Consider the following 26,964-nt stretch of genomic DNA (forward strand, 5'->3'; position numbering starts at 1 on the left):
AAGGAGGCCACTGTTTTAGATAGAGAGGCCGGAGGCTGGGCTTGGTGGCTCACGACTGCAATCCCAGCACTTTGGGAGGCCGAGGTGGGGCGGATCACCTGAGGTCAGGAGTTTGAGATCAGCCTGGCCAACATGGTGACACCCCATCTTTAAAAAAAAATGAAATAAAAGAAAGGCCTGAAAGGCCTTTAGGAAGTGACATTTGCAGGTACACCTGAACAAAGTGGATTTTGTTGAATATTTGTTTCTTCCTTTTTTTTTTTTTTGACGGGGTCTCATTCTGTCATGCATGCTGGAAAGCAATAGTGCAATCACTACTCACTGCAGCCTCAACCTCCTGGGCTCAAGCAATCCTCCCATCTCAACCTCCTGAGTAGCTGGGACTGTAGGCATGTGTCACCATGCTTGGCTAATTTTTAAATTGTTTTTATAGAAACAATGTCTCACTATATTGCCCAGGCTGGTCTCAAACACCTGGGCTCAAGCAATCCTCCCACTTCAGCCTCTGAAAGTGCTGGGATTGCAAGTGTGAGCCACTGTGTCCGGACTGAATATTTATTTATGCGGGCACTGAGTCCACAGCTTCCCATGCAGCATATCATGTAATCCTCTCAACAACCTATGAGGCAGATACTACTACTAGCCTCATTTACTGATGAGCAATTTGAAGAAGAGAAAGATGGAGTTGGTATTCAAACATAGGCGATGTCCATTTATAACACTATAACTTTTCAAAGCTCTTTCATGCAAATGAAATAACATATGCAGAAATGTTTTGTGGATGATAAAGTAATATGCAAATGTAAGTAATTATCACTATCTTAATGTAATCTGATTTGACCTAAATAGTGTCCCTGTAAAGGGGATAAAGTGTATAATATTATAACATTTTGTACATGTTTTATAACATAAAACAAACACACACAATTGTAAAGTGCAAACTGACATGACTTGTCTAAGGTCACAAAGATAGTTAATGGCATATTCAGAATTAGAGCTTATGTTTTTAAGGATCATTATTTTAAAGATGTGAACATTTATCTCTTGAGATGTTAAATTATTATACTCAGTATTTTTCTTGCCAAGCTTATTTATAACTGCATTAATCATTGGAATTAAAAACAGTTTAGGGGCCAGGTGTGATGCCTGTAATCCCAGAACTTTGGGATGCCAAGGTGTGTGGATCGTCTGAGGTCAGGAGTTCGAGACCAGCCTGGCCAAGGTGGTGAAATCCCATCTCTACTAAAAATACAAAAGAAAATTAGTTGGGCGTTGTGGCACACGCATGTTGTCCCAGCTACTCAGGAGGCTGAGGCAGGAGAATCACTTGCAGGAGGTGGAGGTTGCAATGAGCCGAGATCTCACCACTGCACTCCAGCCCAGACGACAGAGCAAGACTCAATCTCAAAAAAAACAAAACAGCTTAGGGTTCATAAATAAATCTTCAAAATATCCCTCCTTCTGTACTTCAGTTCCACTCATTCCGCAGTTTCCTTCCTTCTCCTTCCCATCTTCTCCCCATTCCCTAACTCTCACAGACACTGATGCCCCTTGCATACACACTCCAGGAATTGGAGAGGAGCTGTCCAGGCTTCCCATTCCTCTTAATGTAAGGAAGAGGCATGTCTTTTTCTGACAGAATGAGATTGGATCATTAGCTATCAAGATAGTCACGGTGCAGTTACTAGGAGAAACATGGATGTCCTAAGGTGACCAGACAGGGTTTGAAAATCACTCTTGGCCAGGCGTTGTGGGTCACACCTGTAACCTAGCATTTTGGGAGGCTGAGACAGGAGGATTGTTTGTGCCCAGGAGTTTGAAACCAGCCTGGGCAACATAGTGAGACCCTGTGTCTACAAAAAAGAGAAAAATTGGCCAGATATGATGGCACCTGCCTGTGATCCCAGCTACTTGGGATCTGAGGTGGGAGGATCACTTGAGCCCAGGAGGTGGAGGCTACCATGAGCCATGATCACACCACTGCACTCCAGCCTGGGCAACAGAGTGAGACCCTGTCTCGAAAAGAAAAAAGAAAAAGAACGAAAAAAAAAAATCATTCCTTAAGGTGATAAAATGTGCTTGATTTTAGATGCTCTAGGTCAGTGGAAACTAGCAACATCCCCAAATGTAAGATCCAGTAATAACAAATGGTATCACTTCTTCTCTCCATCCATGGGACCAGAGCTTGGCCCCTCACAGGCCATTGGGGGCCAACGCCAAAGGCTGTGAGACTGTAAAAGTCCAGAAAACCCCTCAGTGGGGACTTGGTTTGTGATTGGTGACTGAGAGCAAGTGGTTGGGTCGGGGTCTGAGTATATTTACCTTACCTTAAACCTCACCCACCCTAGCTCCCATCCGCAGTGAAGCTTGGTTCTGGACTTCTTTCCTAAATATTTGAGTAAATTACTACTTAAACCTTCCATAGGGATTGGACATAAGATTGTATCTAAAAATAAGACGGCCCCTTGGCAATCAGCCTGGGAACCTCTTGGCAGACCAGGAGGGGCCCAGCCCCAGAGTCGGGCAGGGGGATGATTTCTGTAATGTTCCACCCAGGAGAGTAGCTAGAAGCATCCTGTGAGAGATAGAAAACAGATGGGCTGAGAGTACGTTTTAGAAACATGGCAAAAACACACATATTTTAAAAGAAAATAAACCAGACTGGGCACAGTGTCTCATGCCTGTAATTCCAGCACTTTGGGAGGCCAAGGTGGGCAATTAGCTTGAGCCCAGGAGTTCCAGACAAGCCTGGGAAGCATGGTGAAACTGTATCACTACAAAAAATAAAAATAAAAAAAAAGAAAGAAAAGAAAATTAGTCATGCATGGTGGTGTGGGCCTGTGGTCTCAGCTACTTGGGAGGCTGAGGTGGGAGAATCACCTGAGCCCAGGAAGTTGAGGCTGCAGTGGGCTGCGATCATACCACTGCACTCCATCCTGGACCACAGAACGAGACCCTGTCTCAAAAACAAAACAAAACAAAAAACCCCTAGCAATCAGTTCTTCCTCAGTATCCTCCTCCCATGCCGCTTTCTCCAGTTGTCATTCCTATTCCTTCCCTTCTGCTGAGCACCTTCGCTCCTCCCCGTCTTTCCTTCCCCTTTTTACCTGACAAACTGGTTTCTCTACTCTTGATAAAGTCATCCACTGAAGGCATGTGTGTTCCAAAAATCTACTAGACCAGCATTTCCCAAGTGTGTTTTTGCAAAACATGAAACCCTTGTTGACTAGGCATGGTGGCTCACCCCATGAGCACTTCGGGAGGTCAAGGTGGTAGGATCCCTTGAGCCCAGGAGTTCAAGACCAACCTGGGTAACATAGTGAGACCCTGTCTCTACCAAAGGAAAAATAAATAAATAAAGGAAAAATAATAATTTTTTAAAAAAACCTTGTTATGCCTATTTTGTTAAAAAAGGGAGGCAGTGGTCAAATAATTTGGCAAGCCTCACATCCTGTACTACATCTTAAAGATTCACATGCCTGTTAACATGTAAAGGATTTTGGGGTATACTTCAATCCCCTCTCTTTCCCTTATTCTCTCTCTGCCTGATTCCAATTTAGGACTCTTATCTGATACCTGCAGGTGAGGGATGGGTCATAGCAGCTGTAACACCGTATAAATGACAGCCTGACAGTTCTCTTGCTCACTTATTTCTTAGGTTCATCTATTGGAGATGGGACCCTATGGGAACTGAATAGCTCAGCTTCAAAATGCATTTCAAAGCCTTTTTTTCCTCCTTTTTCTTTTTTCTCCCTAGTCTCAAGATGTAACCTTGAAGCTTACTGCAGAAACCTTTTTTTTCCCCTCCTTAGTCTTAGGATGTAGCCTTGAAATGTACTTTATTTGAAATACCACATCTCTCCCTTTCTTACCATACACTCCCTCACACCATGCACATGTATCTAACTGTACTTCTATCTAATTATGTGTTTACTTAGAATTTCCAGGGTCTAACCTTGAGATAAACCAGATACGGAGACCCAGCTGCAAAATGCCAGAGGCTGCCTCAAGGCTCTTAGTCTACAACCCGGCCACTGTTCAGAGGACACCAGCTCATGCTGACAGCCACCAGGGAAACAAGAGACACAGACCTTGAATTCAGGCCCGCTCTTGCACACCTCCCATTCCCATTCCCCTTTTTAAGCCCACTCCCCAGCCTAAAGTTGGGCATGGTCTTTTGAAGGCATGAGCCTGGCTATTTCCCAACTGCTAGCATTTGAATAAAGTTGCTTTCCTTTCACCACATCTCACTTTCCTGCTTTTGACGTCCGAGTGGCCAGCAGCGGGACTTGAGCCGGTTACACTGCATCTGAAGCACCCTGGGCTGCCCTCATCACTACTGTTGGAACTCATGTTCTGCAGGCACTGACAGACAGCCTGAGAAAATGAACCTGAAATTAAGTTTTTTCTTCCCTTTTGTCCTCCGTACCCCTCTCCATTATATGAACGATATAGTCATAGAAGTTGCCTATAAAATCCAGAAAACGTAGTTCCAGCCTAGCAAAGTCACCCAGTTATATGATTAAGATCATAATGATGGAGGAAGTTTGTAAAGGGCTTTGAAGGTCAGACTGAGACTCAGATATTCCTGGAGAGTGGAGGCTGGTAACCTCCTTTACCATTCACTGATTTGCAACAGAATTAAGGAAACCTCTGGATAAAATACTTGAATACTGTCCACAATTAAAGTTAAGACATATACAGACGTATCTGATTGACTAGGGGCCCCAGGTGGAAGCTAGGTGTTTGGAGAATGAAATGGTCAGTTTGAAGAATCTGGTGCAGGGAATAGAATAGTGAGTGGACACAAATATGAGCATGTAACTGGGAGAGGCAGCTCATGCCTGTAATCCCAGCACTTTGGGAAGCCGAGGTGGAAGGATCACTTGAGGTCAGGAGTTCGAGATCAGCCTGGCTAACATGGTGAAATTCCATCTCTACTAAAAATACAAAAATTAGACAGGCATGGTGATGGGTGCCTGTAATCCCAGCTACTCGGGAGGCTGCGGCAGGAGAATCAGCCCGGGAGGCAGATGTTGCAGTGAGCCGAGATCATGCCACTGCACTCCAGACTGGGTGACAGAGCAAGACTCCATTTCAGAAAAATAAATAAATAAATAAAATAAAAATAAACAAAGATGAAAATGTTTGTCTTGAAGTCAGAATGACTGGATTCAAACCCCGCCTCTGCTGCTTACCACATATGTGACCCTGGGCCTATACCTTAGTCTTTCTAAACCTTCTTTCCCTCATGTGGAAAATCAATCCAGTTTTAATTCCTACTTCATGGGGATATCTGAGGATGAAATCAGCTGAGCTGATATAAGTACTCAGCACATTTTCGTGTTATCGGCAACAAGTCTTTACCATCAGAGAGTGGTTAGTGAGCAGTCTGGATAGGGCAGATGTCTACACTGGAACTTCCGCTTCATTTGTGTAATCTGGGGAGAAAATGCCTATGTGTGTGAGGTAGAGGTTCTGAGACCTATTGATGCTCAAGAATCCTTTCTGTAGACTTCTCTCCTGCCACCTCTATTTCCACCCCAATTTCAGAGAATACACTACTGCCATCACCACATTCTAGACAAACAACATAGGTAATACTTGGGTGTGTCGATTTCACAAGAGCAATGACATGGATTTCAACAAGCAAGATGCAAATGGTCTAGTATTCAGGCTTTGGCAACGTTGGTGGTGAGGGCAAGGGTAATGCCTCTCTGGCTTCTGTTGTTGTCAGCTGAAGATAGTTTAAAACAGTGTTTCCCACACTCTTTTGATAAGACTTATCTGAAATACTTGCTAAAACCCTAACTACCAGGCCTCATTCCCAGCTCACTGCCTCAGAATTACCAAAGGTCTGACAGCTGTCATTTAACAAGCACCCAGGTGCTCTGCCCCTTCTCATAGGAAGCCTTGGGAAGTACCATTTTCAAAGACCAGTGGATTAGTAGCCCAAAAACTTGCCAGCAGTTGCCTGCTTTTGTCATCTTCCTGTCTCTGGAAGAGCACCTGATCCTCACCATCAGAAACTAAATGGTTTTTAAAGGACAAAAATGGTCTCAGCATCAATCTACAGCCTTTTTTTTTTTTTTTTTTTTTTTTTGAGACATCTTGCTCTGTCACCCAGGCTAGAGTACAGTGGCACAATCTTGGCTCACTCCCGGGTTCAAGCAATTCTCCTGCCTTAGCCTCCCAAGTGGCTGGGACTATAGGCACCCACTACCATGCCCGGCTAGTTTTTGTATTTTTAGTAGAGACGGGGTTTCACCATATTGGCCAGGCTGGTCTTGAACTCCTGACCTTGTGATCTGCTCGCTTTGGCCTCCCAAAGTGCTGGGATTACAGGTGTGAACCACTGCACCAGACCTCATTCTACAGCTTTCTTAAGGGAAATGTTTTCTTTTCAAATGCTCAGGCTGACTGTATTCTAGAACCTTGGCACATAGTCTCAATATTTAAGTAAATGAATGAATGAATGATTAAATAATTCTGAAAAGGAGCACCAGAATAGCTTGGAGGAAGGATCCAGAAAGCAGGCTGCCTCCTTGAAGTCCTTACTTTTGACCTTCTGTACATTCAAAAAATCACCGTTCACATGTATCCAGCCAGTACATTATACTTTACTTCAGTGAACTTGACATATGACCAACAGATAAGTTAGGAACTGATTATTCACTGTGCAAAGGATTATTTGATTCACAAAAATGATTCCCTAGAGCAGTGTAGTTTCCAGACTAGGAGCATCAGTATCACCCCGGAACTTGGTAGAAATGCAAAACTTGACCCTGAGGGCCTGAATCAGAAACTCTCGGTTGGGGCCTAACAATCAGTGTTTTAACAAGCCTTTCAGGTGATTGTCAGGCCAGTAAATTTGAGAACTACTGCACCAGAGGTGCAGTAAATGAAAAGTTTCTTAAATGAAAAGCTTTCCACCTGGTAATACAAAGAATGTTCAAGAACATGCTAAGGTGATCTTAGCTACATTTTATGATCAAGTTCCCCAATGCACCTGCAGAAAAGTTCTAGACTGTAGTTGCTTATTTATTTAATAAGTATTTTACATATTAATTTGTATAATTTATTTATATTTCATATAAATATATGGAATAAGAAAAAAAATCACAGTATTTTGCACACAATGCTTTTTTCAGTAATACACTAAGCCATAATGTAAAATATATTTATTACGAATAACGGTCCAAAAAAAATTCTGGCTGGGCACAGTGGCTCACACCTATAACCCCAGCACTTTGGGAGGCCGAGGCAGGCGGATCGCTTGAGGTCAGGTGTTCGAGACCAGCCTGGCCAACATGGTGAAACCCTGTCTCTACTAAAAATACAAAAATTAGCTGGATGTGGTGGTGCATGCCTATAATCCCAGCTATTTGGGAGGCTGAGGCAGGAGAAATGCTTGAACTGGGAGGTGGAGGTTGCAGTGAACCACGATTGTGGCACTGCATTCCAGCCTGGGTGACAGAGCGAGACTCCGACTCAAAAAACAAGCAAACAAACAAAACATAAATTAGTTGGGAGTGGTAGTGGGCATCTGTAGTTCCAGCTACTTGAGAGGCTGAGGCTGGAGAATCGCTGGAACCCAGAAGGCGAGAGTGCAGTGAGCCAAGATCATACCACTGCATTCCAGCCTGGACAATAGTGCAAGACTCCGTCATAAATGAATGAATGAATGAATGAATGCATGCATGCATGCATGCTCTTGACTGCTGTGGTCCTGACTCAGATTCAAGCAGTGAGCTTTAGTTGGTTGGTTATTACCTCCTTTTTTTTTTTCCCCCTGAGTGTCTGGGTTTTAGTGACAGGAGATGCAGGTACATGGCAGAATATGGAGACATCTATGCCAGACTACTAATATATATGTAATGCTATACTCAACAATGGTTAAGAGTAATTCATTTAGTGTTTATCTACCTAGAAATAAAGTAAGACCACCTCAGTGAGAACGAACAGATGCTCTTTATTCAGAGCTTGTTATAGCAAGAGATTCTGTCACCTTTCCTTGTGTTTGGCAGACTCAGAGCCAGGCAGGGAAGTGGGGAAGCTTCAGAGTGAAAAAAAAAGGGAAGGTTTCCGGTATGCTTAGATTGTAGGTTGATGGCAAGGGGAAATTGGAGGCAGGCTAACTACAAGCAAGGCATCCTACGTGATTAGTTTACGTGTGTTTGGCTGGTTGATCCTGATTTGGAAGTGGGGCAAAAAATTGGGAAGCTGATAGTCACTGACCAAGTCCTGATGTTCTAGGCCAGTTGCTGCATGGGCTGTGGGTTGGCCCCCGGTACTGGTGGCTATTAAGGTTGTGGGCGAGTGTTCTACTGTCATATAGGTCTGTTCATTGTCTCACTAGCCATGAACACAAGACAACAACTTAACCAGTAGGGCAAGTTTATTCATTTATTTAACACTTACGGTCTTTTGTCAACTTGTCCAAAAATCAGAAATTAAAATGAGAGCTGAAACTAGTCAATCTGTGGGTCAAAGTTTCCCTCCCCCTATCTGATTAGTCAATGTTGGCAGGGATGTGTTCACCACATTAATGTTACCAATGCGCTTTTGGTGCACTGGAAATGCCCGTTGATGCTGAAACTTCTTGGCTAGTTATCAAACAGCTTTAGGGCAGATACTCTGATGAGTCTGTGCTAATCTTTTTTTTTTTTCAAGATGGAGTCTCACTCTATCACCCAGGCTGGAGGGCAGTGGTGCAATCTCGGCTCATTGCAATCTCTGCCTCCCGGGTTCAAGCAATTCTCCTGCCTCAGCCTCCCGAGTAGCTGGAATTACAAGTGTGTGCCTCCATGCCTGATTAATTTTTGTATTTTTAGTGGAGACGGGGTTTTATCCTGTTAGCCAGGCTGTTCTCGAACTCCTGACCTCGTGATCCGCCCACCTCAGACTCCCAAAGTGTTGGGATTACAAGCGTGAGTCACCGCACCTGGCCGAATCTGTGCTAATCTGGCTGGGAATGCGGTCCTGACTCCAGCTACACACTCCTGCGGAGTTAGGGGGATATATTTACGTTGTTTACAGTTACTTTCACCTATAGTTGTTGCCACTTCCAGAAATACTCCTTCCCCTATGAGGCAAACTCATCTAGCTTTGTAACATTGTTGCAGGTTAGTTCAGCTAAAGACAGGGTCCTTGTCCCCACAGCTACAGAAGTTTAGGCTTGCAGACCGTTTGAAGGGTGAATAATGCAGGGTTTTATTGGTTGAAAAGGGGAAAAAAAGTGGTGGAACAGGGACTCTCCGCAAAGCCACAGACCCTGCCGTCCTCGCGTTTGAATCCCAGGTTCCACACAGGAAGAGGAGGGGCCAGGCTTCTGTGGCTCCACCCCTGTGAGCGTTCCCAATGCAGCCTGGTTGGAGTTTTGCCAGGGACCCCCTCCCACCTGGCTGTCTCAACAGGAAAGTGTGATATATCTTGATTCACAAAATGAATATATCCCATGGGGCCTGGCACCTGCGATATGTAGGTTGTGGAGGAGAAACTGTTTGAAATGTACTGAGTCAGAAACTATGAAAATTCTTACACTTATCACATACTAAAATTATAAGCTAAAGATTTGGTTCTCTTGATTGAGCTTTAGTCAAATAGAAACGTACTCAATATGTCAGAGGCATTCAAACCAAAGCGACTCCATCTTGAATAGGGGCTAAGTAAAATGAGGCTGAGACCTGCTGGGCTGCATTCCCAGGAGATTAGGCATTCTTAGTCATGGGATAAGGTAGGTTGACACAAGATGCAGGTCACGAAGACTCGGATGATAAAACGGCAGCAGTAAAGAAACCTGCCAAACCCACCCAAACCAAGACCGCAATGAAAGTGACCTCTGTTTGTCCTCCCTGCTCATTATTTGCTAATTATAATATATTAGCATGCTAAAAGACACTCCCACCTGTGCCATGACCATTTACAAATGCAATGGCAGTATCAGGAAGTTACCCTATATGGTCTAAAAAGGGGAGGAACCCTCAGTTCTAGGAACTCCCCACCCCAATCCTGGAAAACTCATGAATAATCCACCCTTTGTTTAGCATATAATCAAGAAACAACCATAACTATACTCATTCAAGCAGTCCATGCCACTGCTCTGACTATGGAGTGGCCCTTTTTTTCCCCCACTCCTCGCTGGAGTGGCCATTCTTTCATTTCTTTAAGTCTTTAATAAACTTGCTTTCATTTTACTCTGTGGAATTGCCTTGAATTCTTTCTTTGAAGAGGTCTCAGAACCCTGTCTTGGGGTCTGGATCGGGACACCTTTCAGATAATAAATATGCAGTGTATACAATAAGAAATGTCTCATATTTTAAAAAATAGAAATCATGCAAACTAGAATTTATAAGAATTCTGTTTGTAGAAGACAAACTTTATAGTAGTTAGAATATATTAGAAATAAATATTAACTTTTTTCTTTTCTCTCTCCCTCAAATATTAACTTTTATATCTAATTTTAAAATCATAATTTATATATTTTTTCCTTTCATACCTAGTCCCACAGATATATTCTTTTCCTTAATAGGAGACCTCTAATTTTACAAGCTTTAAGACCCACAGTATTTGTTTTTCAACAAAATGATTGACACAAGATAATTGTTATCTTTCCTGAAGCTTGTTTTAATCCTTACTGAGAGTTTTCTTTCTTTTTACTCAGATATATACCTTTGAAATTTCCCATAGTTAATTCTTCCATTTATTTATTTTTTTTTTACATAAATTAACCCATTTATTATAGGCCAGTGATGTCTCAAAATGTAGAGGAGCATCTACTGGTCTTTCAATTCCTTCAGTCTTCTGATGGCAGACTTTACCGTGACAGCAGGAGTGGTATTGTACGTCCAGGCACCGCTAGCCACTGTCTTCATGCAGGAACCACAGTGCCAGATCCCCACAGCTCGTCTCTTCATCTTGGTTTTGCCACAGAAAGAGCAAGTGTACTTGGCATGCTGGCTGATTTCAATTTTCTTCATTTTCCGGAGGGAGGCCCCATAGCGGGTCCCATATTTACCGACGATCCCAACCTTCTTGGTACGTTTGGCCATGTTGCCGGTCCGAGCCCAGAGAGCAATTCTTCCATTTATTTATGACCACTCTCCCAAGTTTTATTTTCATCTGGGTGGGAATTTCAGTAAGTGCTATTTTATGGCTTATTGTGTGGTGTCAATTATTATTTTTTCATTAAGCCTTTTACATATGTAGATGTCTTAGTATGTTTGTGCTGCTATACCAAAATACTGGACGCTGAGTAATTTATAAAGAACCAAAATTTATTTCTCACAGTTCTGGAAGCTGGGAAGTCCAAGATCAAGGCATTGGCAGGTTCTGTGTCTAGTGACAGGCATGATCTCTGATTCCAAGATGCTGCCTTGTTGCTGCATCTTCCAGAGGGGAGGACTGCTGTAGCTTCATGGCTGAAGGCAGAAGGGCAAGACAGCCAAACACTGAACACTTTATGAAGTTTTTTATAAGGACCTTAATCCCATTTATGAGGGAGGAGCCTCATGGCCTAATCATCTCTTAAAGGCCCAACCTTTTTTTTTTTTTTTTGAGATGGAGTCTTGCTCTGTCTGCCAGCCTAGAGTGCAATGGCGCGATCTTGGCTCACTGCAACCTCCGCCTCCTGGGTTCAAGCAATTCTCCTGCCTCAGCCTCCCAAGTAGCTGGGACTACATGCGTGCACTACCACGCCTGGCTAATTTTTGTATTTTTAGTAGAGACGGGGGTTTCACCATACTGGCCAGGCTGGTCTTGAACTCCTGACCTGTGATCTGCTCACCTTGGCCTCCCAAAGTGCTGGGATTACAGGCGTGAGCCACCTTGCCCGGCTGGCCCCACCTTTTAATACTATAACATTGGCAATTAAGTTTCTGCATCTGAATTTTCGAGAGAACACATTCAAACTATAGCAGTTGGTAATGCATAAAATTAATTCATAAAGGATGACCTGAGTTTGTTGATGTACCTTTGACAACTGGCTTTAGTGTAGTAAGTTCTCAGCTTTATAACCACAAAAGCAGGGATAGAAAAAGAACAATAGGTTAGCTACAATCTCAGCACTTTGGGAGGCTGAGGCAGGAGGATGGCTTGAGTACAGGAATTCAACACCAGCCTGGGCAACATAGCGAGGTGCTGTCTCAAAACAAAACAAAATCCACAAAAAAACGAAAAACAAAGCAAATAACCTCCCCCGCCCCCCACAATATTAACAAGTCCAACATACTCATAAAAAGAGAGAAGTCAAAATACAAACCTGCTTCCAATACCAAAGGAAAACCACAGCCCTCAATTCCTCTTTTAGATTGTTTTCATGGCTGACCTTAAACTAGTTTTGCTGTTTTTCCAACTCATACCTCTCTTTACATTCTCCCCAGATACGAGACTGTGGTTTTGTTGGGTCTGAAGGGCCTTTGTGGGTCAGGAAATGAAAGGATTGCAATGATTTAATACCTTTTATCTAGTCAAATTTCCAACATGTAGGTCATGATTTGAAATTTCAATTGGAATAATGTTTTAGAAGATTTTTGTAAATCATAAGTGTTGTACAAACATGACTTTGTTGACGTTCCTGTTATTATAAAGCAGGATTGGTTACTTTGTATCAGAAGAGATTTAGCCTCTTAATGAAAAAATCTCGGGTTTAATATTAAAGATAACATTAAAACTCGAGTTTAACATTAAAGATAATTTTCTAGGCTTTGGCAGCAACAGTTATGATCTACTGTAGTATGGGGGAAGGGAAGAAGACTGGAAATAACTGCATGTCCTTATTTAATCATAATTTGGTTCCTTCCAGTTTCTTTGCAGCTAACTCCACCAGCAGATAATTAAATAATGTTGATTATGGCTACACAAATGTACTTTAGTATGTATAAATTTAAGTTAAAAACAGTAGTATAAAGATGACTGCCCAGGAGTGGTGGCTCATGCCCGTAATCACAACACTTTGGAAGGCTGAGGTGGGCGGATTACTTGAGGTCAGCAGTTCAATACTAGCCTGACCAACATGGTGAAACGTTGTATCTACTAAAAATACAAAAAATTAACTGGGCGTGGTGGCAGGTGCCTGTAATCCCAGCTATTCAGGAGGCTGAGACAGGAAAATTGTGTAAATCCAGAGGTAGAGGTTGCAGTGAGCTGAGATTGCACCATTACACTCCAGCCTGTGAGACAGAGCAAGACTCCATCTCAAAAAAAAAAAAAAAAAATTGGCTGGGTATGGTGGTGCATGCTTGTAGTCCCAGCTACTTGGGAGGCTGAGGTGGAAGAATTGCTTGAATCAGGAGGTGGAGGTTGCAGTGAGCCAAGATTGCGCCTCTCCAGGCTGGGCTACAGAGGGATACTCTGTCTCAAAAAACAAAACAAAACAAAACAAAACAAAAATATATACAAAGAAGGAAAGAGTCACGCTAAGGAAAAAGCAAAGTATGAAAAGGAACCCCAAAATAATAGTCAGGCTTTCTACATTTGAGGGAAAATGTCTATCTAGCAATTAAAACAAAATTGATTAAAATAGTTAATTACAGACATATTGAGATAATACTAAAATGCCCAGTGCCTTTTTTTTTTTTTTTGAGACATGGTCCCGCTGTGTCACTCATGCTGGAATGCAGTGGCACAATCTTGGCTCACAGCAACCTTCACCTCCTGGGTTCAAGTGATTCTCCTGCTGCAGCCTCCCAAGTAGCTGGGACTACAGGTGCCTGTCACCACGCCCAGCTAATTTTTGTATTTTTAAGTAGAGACTGGGTTTTGCCATTTTGGCCAGGTTGGTCTTGAACTCTTGGCCTTAAATGATCTGCCTGCTTGTAGTACCAGCTACTTGGGAGGCTGAGGCGTGGGAATTGCTCGAACCCAGAGGCAGAGGCTGCAGTGAGCCAAGAACATGCCACTGCACTTTAGCCTGAGCGACAGAATGAGATCGTCTCAAAAAAAAAAAACAACAGTGTGAATCAGAAATTGCGATGATATTAATTAAAGGTATGATTTAGATTTGCTTTGGGGAATGTTTGAGAGGTCTGAGGTTATCTGTGTTCAGTAATATTAAGTTCTAGGCAAACAAAATGTATACTTTTGAAAACAGAGGATACATTTTCAAATATTGAACGTACTTTGGTTAAAACAATCCCATTTTAGATTGGTCAGGGTTTTTTCAAATTGCTATTTCAATTTGGTTCAAGGCACTCTTAGGCATGACCCCAAAGCTGCAGTGAAAATATTCCTGCAGAAAGAAAGAAGGGAAGTATTATTCATCAATAACTTATATTGCTGCAAGTTTACAAAACTGATGTATTACCTTTACACAAATGCTGAGTAAAACATAATAGGAGTAATAAAAAAAAGTTCAACATTATTAAAACCCAGGAAGACTTAATAATGTATTCAACAAACAAAAGGAACTTCAAGATCCTGCTCACTTTAGCTGAGACAAGTCTGTGACTAATTTTCTGCAGCAAGGCAAATTGTTTACTCTGGGTTTATCAGCTTTGGGTGATCACAATGCTATGTTGATTTCATAGTCCAATCTTCCCTTAATTTCTTGGTTTTATTTTTTCACCTATAATATAGTTTGGAAACTTTGTGCAGAAAAAAAAGGAGGGGGAAATGCATAGAAATGAATTTCAGAAAGTGAGCAGATTAGGAAATTTGAGGGGAAGAGAGAATACATATGAACACAATCTATTATGAAAGAAAGTATTACTGATTACCATAGATACTAGTTTTGAAGACATGAAATAAAAGACAATGAACAACCCCAGATTTTTCCTCCAACAATGGAAGGAATAATAAAATGCATTTAGTTAACAGAGTATAAAGTATTAAAATGTCTTTAAAATATAGTGTAATATTTAGTATTTGCATATTACATACTTTCTCCTTTGAAAAGCATTTTTCACAATTAGTCCTTCTAATGTCTACAACTGGGTGGGCTATCCTTTTGACCCAGGGAGGGGCAATGGACTCTGGGACAGACCCCAGCCACAGCTGCCGCTGGACCGTGGGGCCGTTCCAAGATCTGGGCACAAGCCCAGTACCCAGCTCAGCTGACACCAGCCTCTAGGGTCCCACAGCCAGGGGAGGGAGGGGCTCCGGAGAGCGACTGCTCCCGCCACTGTCCAGCCTGAAACGCAGGTTCTTGTTCACAGCCTGCGGGGAGAATGCCAACCACTGTAGGAAATGTTAAAGTCCTGGGCGATGCAGGGTCAAGGGCACACTGGCTTTGTGGCGTCAAAATGATGTGGGTCTCTCTGAGCCTCAATTTTCTCATTTGTAGAGCGGACACACTTTGCTTTATTCCATGGTGTTTACTGACGATTAAATGACACAAAGCAATAAAGGTCTCAGCCTACCGCCTGAGTTGGTGGCTATAGTTAGCAGCTCTGGAATGGGTAGGGCGCCATCTGTAAGGGCTTGGGGAAATCCTCATCCGCAAAATGGGCACAGCGTAGATTCCAATCTTTTAATAGTAAACACTGCTTTGCAAACGCAACTACAACTCATATTTCCCCACCTGCCCTATTCTAAATGACACTCGTTTCCAAAATATAGGGGCTGGAGGAGCGGATCCAGAACCCAAGGAAACACGTTCAACTAGGGCAATTAATCGAGAGGGCAGGACAGCTAGGGTAGGGATGGAAGAGAGGAGGAGGCAAGCAAGTCAGCTCTTCTCTGAATAGCTGGGACCCCAGTCACAGCCAGGAGACCTGCCCGCGGCCGCTGCTACGCCGGGAAGCCTTCGCTGGGCTCCTACAGGCCGACGCCCGGAATCCGGCTCGGGGCGCGGGGAAACTGAGCGGTGGAGGAAGGCGGCGGGGCCAGGGGTGGGGCCTTAGGGGAGGAGTTCGGGGGCGTGGCTGTGTTTTGGGGGCGTGGCTAAGGGCGAGACCTCTCTGAGTTCCACCGTTGCGCTCGCCACGTCTCCCTTAGCGAGCGTGTGGGGGACAGGCAAGGGGAGGGAACGCTGAGCAGGGCGAGAACTATCTCTTCTCGCGAGAGCTGGCGACGGCAGCGGCGGCGGCGGCGGCGGTAGCGGCGTGTAGGGGAGAGTAGCGTGGGGGCAAGGAGGGGAGGCGGCGGTGGCCGCGGCGTCCAAGCTACGCCACTCGGGCCGGGGCGTTGGGAGCGGGAGTGCAGAGCGTGGTCGTGGCGGCGGCGGTGAGAAGAGCGAGGAGGAGGAGGGGGTGCCATGGCCGGGCAGCAGTTCCAGTACGATGACAGTGGGAACACCTTCTTCTACTTCCTCACCTCCTTCGTGGGGCTCATCGTGATCCCGGCCACATACTACCTCTGGCCCCGAGACCAGAATGCCGGTGAGTCCCGCCGGCCGCTGCCCGCCGACCAGCGGAGGCCCAGCCAGCACCCCCGGGCCCTGCGGCGGCCGCCCGCCCGGCCCAGCCCGCGGCGTCCGGGGTGACACGGACCGCGCAGCCCGGCCTGTGTCCAGCGTCCGCCACTGGCGAGGTCAGGGACCCCGGTGTTTCCCTCGGCGCTTCTCCACCTCCCTTTATTGTCCTCAGGAGTTTTGCTCGCTCCATCTTCTCCATTGTTCTGGACGCTCCTTGCAACCTCCTCCTGCCTCTTTGTCTTCTCTGCCTCTGCTTTTATTGGGGATTTTTCTTTATGGAGGGAGCGAGATGGGATGGGGAGGATGGGGACTTGGGAGGTGAGCAGAGAGTTGGCCAAGCAAGAGACCGAACGTGCGGGCACAACTCTCAGTCCCTCCAGTTCGCGGCCCTACTCCCCCGACTCCCGTTTTCCTGTTGCAGCTGCTCCCACAGATGTTTTAGGGCATCTTTGAGCCGGGTGGCATGCTTAGGACTCCAGCTGAGCTCTCCACCGCCCACCCCCGTCACTTCCTCCCGTTGCTTTTTCATTTGTTCACTCACTGTGGGGGTTGGAAGCAATGCCGTTATTCCTCTTAGCAAAAATAGGCTTTTTTTCTATTTCCCTTTCTTCGGAGTTTCCTGTTTGTGACGGAAAAAGTGCAAATATGAAGGATTAAGTCTCATTTAATTAGTCTTTTAGGGAATTTGGAGGTAGTGGGTCCATTTGCTTTTGGTTCTCGATCTTTTCACATTAAACAACATCGAATTAAAGCACAGAATAACAGATTCTGCTCATATTTCATTTTAAGTTTGGGTAATGTTTGCATCCATTTGTTGCACTCTGCTAGGACATATGGCAGATGATATTCTTAAAGCTGATGTAATTGCGAGGGCCTAATGGGTTATTTATGGTAGTGTTAACAGTAAGGAGTAGGTTTTGAGTATTAACAACTTAGGGAAAGCTTTCTGTTTCACAAGAGCTATGTTAGCTTGCTTAAATATCTTCTCTTACATTGGGTGTGCTGGAGGTCTAGTTGTCCATGTTATATACTCTGGGGCAGTTGTTAACAGTGAAACATTGAATCAGCTCAGAACTTGTTATACTTCCAGACGAATTCATTGCCCTGTAACATTCGTTTTTTTACCCTCTGCTCCATGTGGTCTGCAGGAAACTAACATTCTTCAGTTGGAATAGAACTAGAATAAATTTAGCATAAATAGTAACAAAAGATTCCATTATTTTGTACATTTGACAATAAGTTTAAGAATCGATTAGATGCAAAAATCTGTCCAAAGTTACCAGTCTTAATAGTTTTGTTACTCAATGGGTAGTTAATGAAATTTAGATTTTTGGACTGTGGTATCTTATTTCCTAAGTGCATTTAAATTGTGTAGGTTCTTCCTCGATGTTGAAAAAGGAAACAAAAAAATTGTGTAGGTTCTTTAGGCAGTGGCTGTGTATAAGTGAAGTCTTAATACTGAAATGGCTTTTCTTTTCTGTAAAACCTAGGCCATTCTTCTGGTTGTTGTATTTCAAGTTAAAAGGGTCCACTTTCAGTAGTTTATTTTCATCTAACAACCATTATGTGTGCGATTGGTAGTGTAGAAGACAAAAGGGTATTGGGAGAGGGTAGGTAGTTTTGGCTAGAATGTGTTTTGATTAGGCAGAACAAAGGTATAAAAAAAAGTGTTCTGCCCTGATTTCAGAAATTAGCCATCATTTTTTAATCTACATTGGATTTTTGAAGTTTTTCGTTTTTTTTTGTTTGTTTGTTTTTGTTTTTTTTTAAAAGCAGGGAGAGCCTCATTATTTGCCCAGGCTGGTCTTGAATTCAATTCAAGTCATCCTGCTTCAGCCTCCCAAGTAGCTGGGCTTATAGACTTGAGCCACCGTGTCAGGATGGATTTTTGAAACTTGAAAGTCATATTTTCATGGTGGGTTTTATAAAATTCGCCTGATTTCATAGACGAATCATACTATTTATTTTTTGAGACAGAGTCTCACTCTTGCCCAGGGTGGAGTGCAATGGGTCGATCTTGACTCACTGCAGCCTCTACCTCCTGGGTTCAAGTAATTCTGCCCCAGTCTCCCAAGTAACTGCGATGACAGGCGTGAGCCACTATGGCTGGCTTATTTTCATATTTTCAGTAGAGATGGGGTTTCACCATGTTGACCAGGCTGGTCTCGAACTCCAGACATCAAGTGATCTGCCTGCCTCGGCCTCCCAAAGTGCTGGGACTACAGGCGTGAGCTGCTGCGCTCTGCCAGCAAGTCATGCTTGACCCCCTTCAGCATATAAGTGTCTTTGAAACGGTGGTAGTTTAGGTGAAGGGAATTAATACTATTTGTAAATTGTGGACTTGAGGTTTTATTTAATCCTCTGAAAAATGCAGTGAGGTAGGTTCTATTATTATCTCTATTTACAGATAAAGAAACTGGGGGTAGAGTATGTAAGTAATTTTCCTGTATGGTTGAGTTTGTATTAGAACTTTAGTCGTTTAGCTTCAGAGCTCTGTGTCATTTCCATACTGCTAGATAGAAAGTTAGGTGAACTATGGGTGTTGATTTGCCCGTTTTACATCTGGCTCTCTGCTTCAGGCTTGCCTTAGTGAATATACATATTTTGATATATTTGTTTGGTCTCAAAATTGTATTATGAAAATTAAGGTGAACACTTAAATGCTATTCTAATCATTATGAAAATTGTTGGGCACCACTTGGGCTTTTTTCATGGATTTACCCTAATAACTTGAGTTGTTTCTGTAGAATAACAGTTGTATTAAAAGGATGTTTTCATCATAGTGACTTTTTTCTGCAGCCCAGTTGCAGTTTCTTGAATCTCAAAGAGAAATCTCGAACTACTGCTTCATTCAAAGCTCTGAAAAGGAAGTTTTTTCAGAAGTTTGCTGCAAAATAATTTGCTGACTTGTACTGACAGGAGGCTACTTAATAATCTTTATCTCACTTAGAAAAGTTATGTTTTGTTCTTGGAATATCAATTTGTTTGGTTATTGGTGCTGTTTTAGACCCTACAGGGTCTGTTTGAGTATAAACACTGGATTATTTTTCTAAAATCCGAAAAATTCTGAAGCGCATTTATTCTCAAGGATTTAAATAAAAGATGTGGACCCTTAGTACTATTTCGGGGAAACACAACAGCTTATTTATTTATTTATTTATTTATTGAGATGGAGTCTCTCTCTGTCGCCAAGCCTGAAGTACAGCACTATCTCTGCTCAGTGCAGCCTCTGCCTTCCGTGTTCAAATGATTAACTGGAATAACAGGCTTGTGCCACCATGCCTGGCTTATTTTTGTATTTTTATTAGAGATGGGGTTTCACCATGTTTGCCAGACTGATCTTGAACTCCTGACCTCAATTGATTCACCTGCCTCGGCCTCCCAAAGTGCTGGGATTACAGGCGTGAGCCATTGTGCCCTAGCTACGGCAGCATATTTTAATGCTTGCTTCTGAAGCTTAATTTATTTAGTTTCCCTGTAAAACAGTTAAGTAGCCAAATACAAAAATGTAGACATGCATTTGAATTTCGGAGTTCTGACAGTATTTTCAGAGATAGCATGTGCATGAAACCATGAAAAGGTTTGCTCTGCCAGTTATGCAACCTTAAAGTTCAGTTTAAGTACATTTTTTTTTTTTTGAGGTGAAGTCTCGCTCTGTCGCCCAGGCTCAAGTGCAATGGAATGATCTTGGCTCAATGCATCCTCCACCTTCTGGGTTCAAGTGGTTCTCCTGCCTCAATCTCCCAAGTAGCTGGGATTACAGGTACCCACCACTACACCCGGCTAGTTTTTGTATTTTTAGTAGAGACAGGGTTTCACCAGGTTGACCAGGCTGGTCTCAAACTCCTGACCTCAAGTGATCCACGCACCTCGAACTCCCAAAGTGCTGAGATTATGAGCCACTGTGCCCGGCCCAGTTTAAGTAATCTTTATTTAAATTTTTTTTTTTTTTTGCAGCACATTTAGGACTTTAAATTTTAAGGTTGACAGTTGTTTCAGTATGGCTCTTTGGAATTAGTGGGCTCTTGAATGCATCAGAAAGCATAACACCATTTCACAGCTTGTAAAGTCTACAGTTTGAAAAATGGAAATAGTTTGTTTATTGGCATATTTGACGTGTTAATTGAACATACCTGTTATCTAAAACATTATTAATGGAATCCCTTTGCCTTGATTTTTGCCTAACATGGTTAGCTAAGCATACTTATAATTAATACCCTTTTTAGTAGTTAAAGGGTTCTATCTATCTTATTCTCTTGGTTTGCAAATTGGCTGAATAAAATGAATACTTTTTCAGACAATTAAGGACAACAGCTCTGTATGAGATGATAACATGGAGGGCTTAGATTTCCTTGGCGCAGTGGTTCTTAACCCCGGCTATACATTAGAATCACTTTGGGAACTTTTTAGAACACTTGTACCCATCCCCAGATACTCTGATTTATTTGGTCTGGAGTGGGTGCTATGTATTGGCATTTTTTAAAGATCCCTATATGATTCTAAATTGTAGCTATGTTTGAGAAGTGCTGCTTGGAGGAGAGCTTTCTTAGTAATGGTCTTTTGCTGTAGTTGTCATTTTGGGAAGTAGTGTATTTGTTTTGGTATGTGCTCTTCGCTAACAACAACAAAAATCCAAAAAACTAATGTGTTAGCCTTTTTGTTTTACATAACTAAGAAGCACTTACAGGACAGTATTGTAAAGTTCTGGTGGTTAAAAGCCAGATATTTTTGTTAAAACTTTAATAATACAAGTTTACAATCAGTCATCATAGTTGTTTCTTAATGGCTTCCAGAATATTTACCATTGTGCTGTGATTGGAGCCTTTTGTAATTTGGATATCCTTAACATTTTGAAATAATTGCACATAATTACCTTGGCACTGCTCATCTTTGGTATTGCCGACAATACTGTGCTGTGACCTTTTGTGTTCACTGCCCACTTTGTGCGTTCTTGGTAACTGTTAATGTTTGTCTTGCCTAGTGCTTTTAAAATGACAAGTGTTCTTAATATTTATGTGGAATTTCAATCCAACCATTATTCTTAAGTGTATAATTTTGTTTACTACTTTTTTGATTTACAGTAGAAGAGTTATCACTTTAAACATTGTGTATCATTAGGCTTTCATTGGCATATTTGACAAGAGAAAATAACTGATTGCTTGTAATTATTAGAATTTCAAATAATCAAAAGCATGTTTTTATTCTTTCCTTAGGTTGATTATAGATCTTTTGAATTGAGATAAAATGTATCATTTAAAAGAAGTTTTTGTTTGTTTTGACTTCTTGATCTTACTTTTGGGACTTGATCTTCCCTTTTCAAAACTTATTTAACCTTTCTCTGACCTTACTTGTTAAAAATTGCCTGTTTTTGAAACGTGGCTCTGCGGCTTACAGTGATTTTAGGCAAGTTATTTAACTTTTGTGCGTTTCAGTGTACTCATCTGTATTGGTTACTGATTTAACTTCTGTGTATTTCAGTATACTCATCTGTATGGATTACACTCATCTGTTATGGTCAGAGAAGATACTTTGTATAGTGTCTGTCTTTTAAAATATACTGAGACTTAATTTGTGGCTTAACATATACTCTCTCCTGCAAAATGTCCCATGGGCACTTGAGAACAGTGTGTGTGCTGCTGCTGTTGGGTAGTTACATATGTCTATTAGATCTAGTTGGTTTGTATTTCCTTATCTTCTGTTTGGTTGCCTATCCATTATTGGGGGTGGAGGGTGTATTGAAGTCTTTTTACTTTTCTTTTTTTGTTTTGAGACAGAGTCTCCCTCTGTTGCCAGGTGCCAGGCTGGAGTGCAGTGGCACGATCTTGGCTCACTGCAATCTCCACCTCCCGGGTTCAAGTGATTCTCCTGCCTCAGCCTCCCGAGTAGCTGGGACTACAGGCATGTGCCACCATGCCCAGCTAATTTTTGTATTTTAGTAGAGATTGGGGTTTCACTATGTTGGCCAGGATGGTCTCAATCTCTTGACCTCATGATCTGCCTGCCTCGGCCTCCCAAAGTGCTGGAATTACAGACGTGAGCCACCAAGCCTGGCCTGAAGTCTTAAACTATTATTGTAGCAGTCTGTTTCTCTATTCAGTTCTGCTTGTTTTTGCATTGTATATTTTGATGGTCATTAGATACATAAATGTTTATAAATGTTATATCTTCTTGCTGTATTGAACCTCTTATTAATATGTAATGTCTTTTATCTCTTGTAATCTTTTCTGTTTTAAAGTCCATCTCGTCTAATATTAGTGTAGTCACCACCCTGCTATGTTTTGGTTACTATTTGCATGGAATATTTTTTTTTCCATCTTTTACCTTCAGTCTGTTTGTGTCTTTGGATCTAAAGTGAGTCTCTTATAGGTGCACATAGTTGGATCGGGTGCTTTTAATCCATTCTGCCAGTCTTTTGATTGTAACATTTAACCATTTACATTTAAAGTAATTACTGTTAAGGAAGGAGGGCCAAGTGCAATGTCTCATTCCTGTAATCCCTGCACTTTGGGAGGCTGAGGTGGGAGGATCACTTGAGTCCAGGAGTTTGAACTAGCCTGGGCAACATAATGAGACCTTGTTCCTACAAACAATTAAAAAAAAAAAATTAGCCAGGTATGGTGGCGTGTATCTTTAGTCCTAGCTACTCAGGAGGCTGAGACAGGAGGATCACTTGAGCCCAGGAGATTGAGGCTGCAGTGAGCTATGATCATGTCACTGCACTTCAACCTGATTGACAGAACAAGACCCTGACACACACATAAAATAAAAAGGACATCTGTCATTTTACTATTTGTTTTCTATAGGTATATAGCCGTTTGTTTCTTAGTTCCTGTATTACTATTTTTTTGTTGTTGTTTAGCTGATTTTTTTTTTTTTAGTGAAATGTTTACATTTCTTTACATTTTCTTTCTTTTGCTTTTATTTTGTTTTTAAATAGAGACTGGGTTTTGCCGTGTTGCTCAGGCTTGTCTCAAACTCCTGGGCTCAAGCGATCTGCGTCTTGGCCTCTCAAAGTGCTGGGATTACATGCATGAGCCACTGCTCACACCTCATTTTCTTCTGAGTATATTCTGTAGTTACTTTTTGTGTGATTACCATAGGTGTTCCATTAAACATCCTAAATATTGTAATTTCAATTTATACCAGTTTAACTTTGACATATGTAAACTCTGCTCTTTTATAGCTCTATCTCCACATCTTTCAGTGTTTGATTTCACATACTTATACATTGTGTGCCCCAAAGCATAAACTAATAATTCATTTAAATGCGTTTATTATTAGAAAACAAAATGTGGATATAGGGGCCAAGGGAAACTTCCCTTTTGCCCTCTGATTTGCTGCAAAATCAACTCAGACAAGGCAGATTAATTGGAGTAAAGGCATACAAATGTATTTAATGTGTACATGCGGTGAACCAAAAAGTGATTCCTTACACCCCAATGTGGTTTAGAAGCTTATATACCATCCTGCTGAAACAGGTATGGGAAGGGGGAGAAGAGGAATTCTCTTGATAGGATTGCTAGGAGAATGGATCAGGGAACAGAGACTAACTTGTACATTATGTTGTGAAAGAGTCTATTTAGGTGTGGTTACCTTCTTGATTACAGGAGGAGAAGAAAAGCAATTGTTCCTTTTGGTGGGTCTGGATCTTAGACAAATGAAGGCTTTGGGGTATGGTGGGGGGCATCAGGAGGGCAGGGAGAAAAGTTAGAGAAACCTTGAGGCTTCAGTTCAGCATGTCAAAATGCCATATTTTAGGTATCTCTGAGCCCCAACATGGAGGTACAAACCAAGGAACTAAAATTGACCAAAAGTCTTCATGATTTACCCTCCAAGCCTTTCCCTGAAAGTTGCAAGCCTTTAGTAGACTCCAGAGTTACAAAATAGTTACGTAAGATAGATGCTGCCAATGAATTGTTGTCTAGATAGGGAGATAGATTCCTGGTGTTTCTCCTGGAATCCTCTGTAAATTTAGACAGCCCCTTCTTGGAGAAGTAAAACCCACTTCCCCTTTCAGTCTGAGATAGATAACCATGGTCTTTCTCATCTAGACTCAGCTCTGCTGCTGTTCAGTGAATATTTGCTAGCCTGAAGGTGGGTAGGGTGAAGAAGCTAGATTAACATATTATCTCATTTTATTTATGAGAAAACTGAGTTATAGAGGAGGTTACCAACTTTCCTAAAGTCATATAGATACCAGATTGTGTGTTGGACTCAACTCTGTTATATGCCAAAGCGTCTCTTGTTAGCCAGTACTCTCTGTTGCCTCCTGTAATTAAATAAGTATAACACATTATGATGTGTGTTGAAAGGGCTGCTAGTGGAAAGCGCTGTGAGAGCACATAGGAAGGAGTAAATGATTATATTTTAGGATTTGGGGAAGTGTTTCATGAGATAGGTCTTAAAAGGTAAGTGGGATAAGGGCATTATGCAAAAGTATGGAGGTGTTTGGTAAATGGCAAAGATTTGAATGTGATTGACTCTTATGACCAAGTCAGCTACTTTAAGAGGGTTATACTTTATCCTGTAAGTTATGTGGTAAGCAGTGGAGATTTTAAAGTATAGTAATAAAACATAGTCAGTTTGGCTTTTGTGGAGCATTGTGTGGAGAATGGTTTGGTGGGTGGAGGGGGAGGTTGGTGATGGCTGGATGGGAAACTAGATAGGGAGGGGGTGTCCATTTCAGAGGCTTGTTCCAGTGACAGATTAGGATGTAGTGGAATAGTCAGATTAGAAAGAGAATTCTAAGAAAGCTTGGACTGTTTATTGAATGTAAGTACTGAGGACAGAATGAGAGTGGAGTGCAGATTTGGAATTTTCACTCATTTCCATCATTACTTATTTCTTGTCATTTTAAAAGCTGTTTGGTGATTGGCCCAACGATCAATTTGGATTAAGTGCAGGGAAAAGAATGGAGATGAAATTTTTTTTTTGAGACTGGGTCTCAAGTTGTTACCTAGTTTGGAGTGCAGTGGCACCATCAGTGCTCACTGCAGCCTCAGTATCCTGGGCTGAGCCATCCTCCTGCCTCAGCCTCCTGAGTAGCTAGAACTACACGTGCACACCGGCACTCTCTGTAGAGTTGTAATTACAGTAGGATGGGTTATCTCAGTCTCTGGTTGAGTGGTTTGGTTTTTTGTGTGTGTGGTTTTTTGTTTTTTGTTTTGTTTTTTTTTTTTGACAGTAACCTCTTGTCTGATAGTGTTTTTGTTTTTTGTTTTGTTTTTTTTGAGACAGGATCTCACTCTGTCACCCAGACTAGAGTGCAGTCACACGATCTCACCTCACTGCAACTTCTGTCTCCAGACTCAAGCGATCCTCCTGCCTTAGCCTCCAAGTAGCTGGGACTACAGGCACACTGTCATGCCCAGCTGATTTTTGTAGAGACAGGGTTTCACTATGTCACCAAGGCTGTGTTTTTTAACATTAGAAAAAACTAGCTTGTATCAGCTTTGTATTCAAAGGGATATGTCTTAAAGTTCATGTTCAGAGCTTAGAGTCAATTTTTTTTTTTTTTTTTTTTTTTTGAGACAGAGTCTTGCCTGGGCTGGAGTGCAGTGGCATGATCTCGGCTCACTGCAACCTCTGCTTCCTGGATTCAAGTGATTCTCCTGCCTCAGCCTCCCAGGTAGCTGAGATTGCAGTCATCCACCACCACGCCTGGCTAATTTTTGTGTTTTTAGTAGAGATGGGATTTTGTCATGTTAGCCAGGCTGGTCTTGAACTCTTGACCTCAGGTGATGCACCTGTGTCAGCCTCCCATTGTGTAGAGCTTAATAGTTTTCTAAGGCTCTTGAAGGAATATTAGATCTGAGAAAAGTTTAAATTGCTTTAAAAAGTCATTCCCTCTTTGTTCTATCCTGACAGAGGGGTGTATCAGACATGCAGCATATACATACTTAAGTTCTATACAGAGGAAAGCAGTTGGGAACTTGGCAGTAGGAATTATAGGGCAGCATGAAGGTTTTACAGATGTGGTGACGTTGAATTAATAACTGCATTATGTTGGCTGGGCGCAGTGGCTCACACCTGTAATCCCAGAATTTTGAGAGGCTGAGGCACTTGGATTGTTTTAGGCCAGGAGTTTGAGATCAGCCTGGCCAACATGATGAAACCCCATCTCTACTTAAAATACAAAAATATTAGTTGGGCACCTATAATCCCAACTACTCGGGAGGCTGAGGCAGGAGAATTGCTTGAACATGGAAGGCAGGGATGCAGTGAGCTGAGATTGTGCCACTGCACTCCAGCCTGGGCGACAGGGTGAGACTCTGTCTAAAAAAATAAAAAATTAAACAACAACCACCACAACAACAACCCCCCCCCAAGCCCCCCTGGGTTATATAAAATTGCTTTTGTTTAGTTGCATATCCACTTGATTTTGGGAGGATCTGAGAAACAAAGATAGGCTTATTTTCTTTTCTCAGATGCTTGTTCCCTTAATCATACTTTTTATTCAGACATAAAGAAGGTGATTACAAATGTATTCATGTTGTGCTTGGACTTCTTTTAAAATGTTTCCTGTTATTACCAGACTTTATTGATGACAAATGTTACGCTATTTCACCATCACATTGTTTCTTTGAAAGACACTTCTGTTCGTTCTTTTAAAA

General features: G+C 42.2%; 2 protein-coding genes across 3 annotated transcripts in view; one reads left to right on the plus strand and one right to left on the minus strand.

Annotated features, from left to right (window-relative positions):
• Positions 1–10,775: 10,775 nt before the first annotated feature.
• On the minus strand, positions 10,776–11,061 carry LOC105707431 (large ribosomal subunit protein eL43-like). Its single transcript, XM_012438365.2, has one exon. It carries the CDS (start codon positions 11,049–11,051, stop codon positions 10,776–10,778), a length of 276 nt encoding a protein of 91 aa, XP_012293788.2. The 5' UTR covers positions 11,052–11,061.
• Positions 11,062–16,103: 5,042 nt separating this feature from the next.
• SEC63 (SEC63 homolog, protein translocation regulator) overlaps positions 16,104–26,964 on the plus strand; it is a 92,478-nt gene continuing 81,617 nt past the window's right edge. The window contains exon 1 of one of the 2 annotated variants that reach the window (XM_021670499.2): positions 16,104–16,316. In XM_021670499.2, the coding sequence (XP_021526174.1) occupies positions 16,193–16,316 (124 nt within the window). In that variant the 5' untranslated portion in view covers positions 16,104–16,192. The remainder of the gene's footprint in view (positions 16,317–26,964) is intronic. The other variant, XM_021670498.2, reaches the window with a different exon arrangement.

The sequence above is a fragment of the Aotus nancymaae genome, unplaced genomic scaffold (genome assembly GCF_030222135.1).
Source record: "Aotus nancymaae isolate 86718 unplaced genomic scaffold, 86718_ANA_hifiasm-v0.15.2.pri h1tg000040l, whole genome shotgun sequence".
Lineage (NCBI taxonomy): Eukaryota > Metazoa > Chordata > Mammalia > Primates > Aotidae > Aotus > Aotus nancymaae.

Coding starts and splice junctions, on each gene's coding strand:
- LOC105707431 (XM_012438365.2), bottom strand. CDS start 11,051: ATGGCCAAACGTACCAAGAAGGTTGGGATCGTCGGTAAATATGGGACC.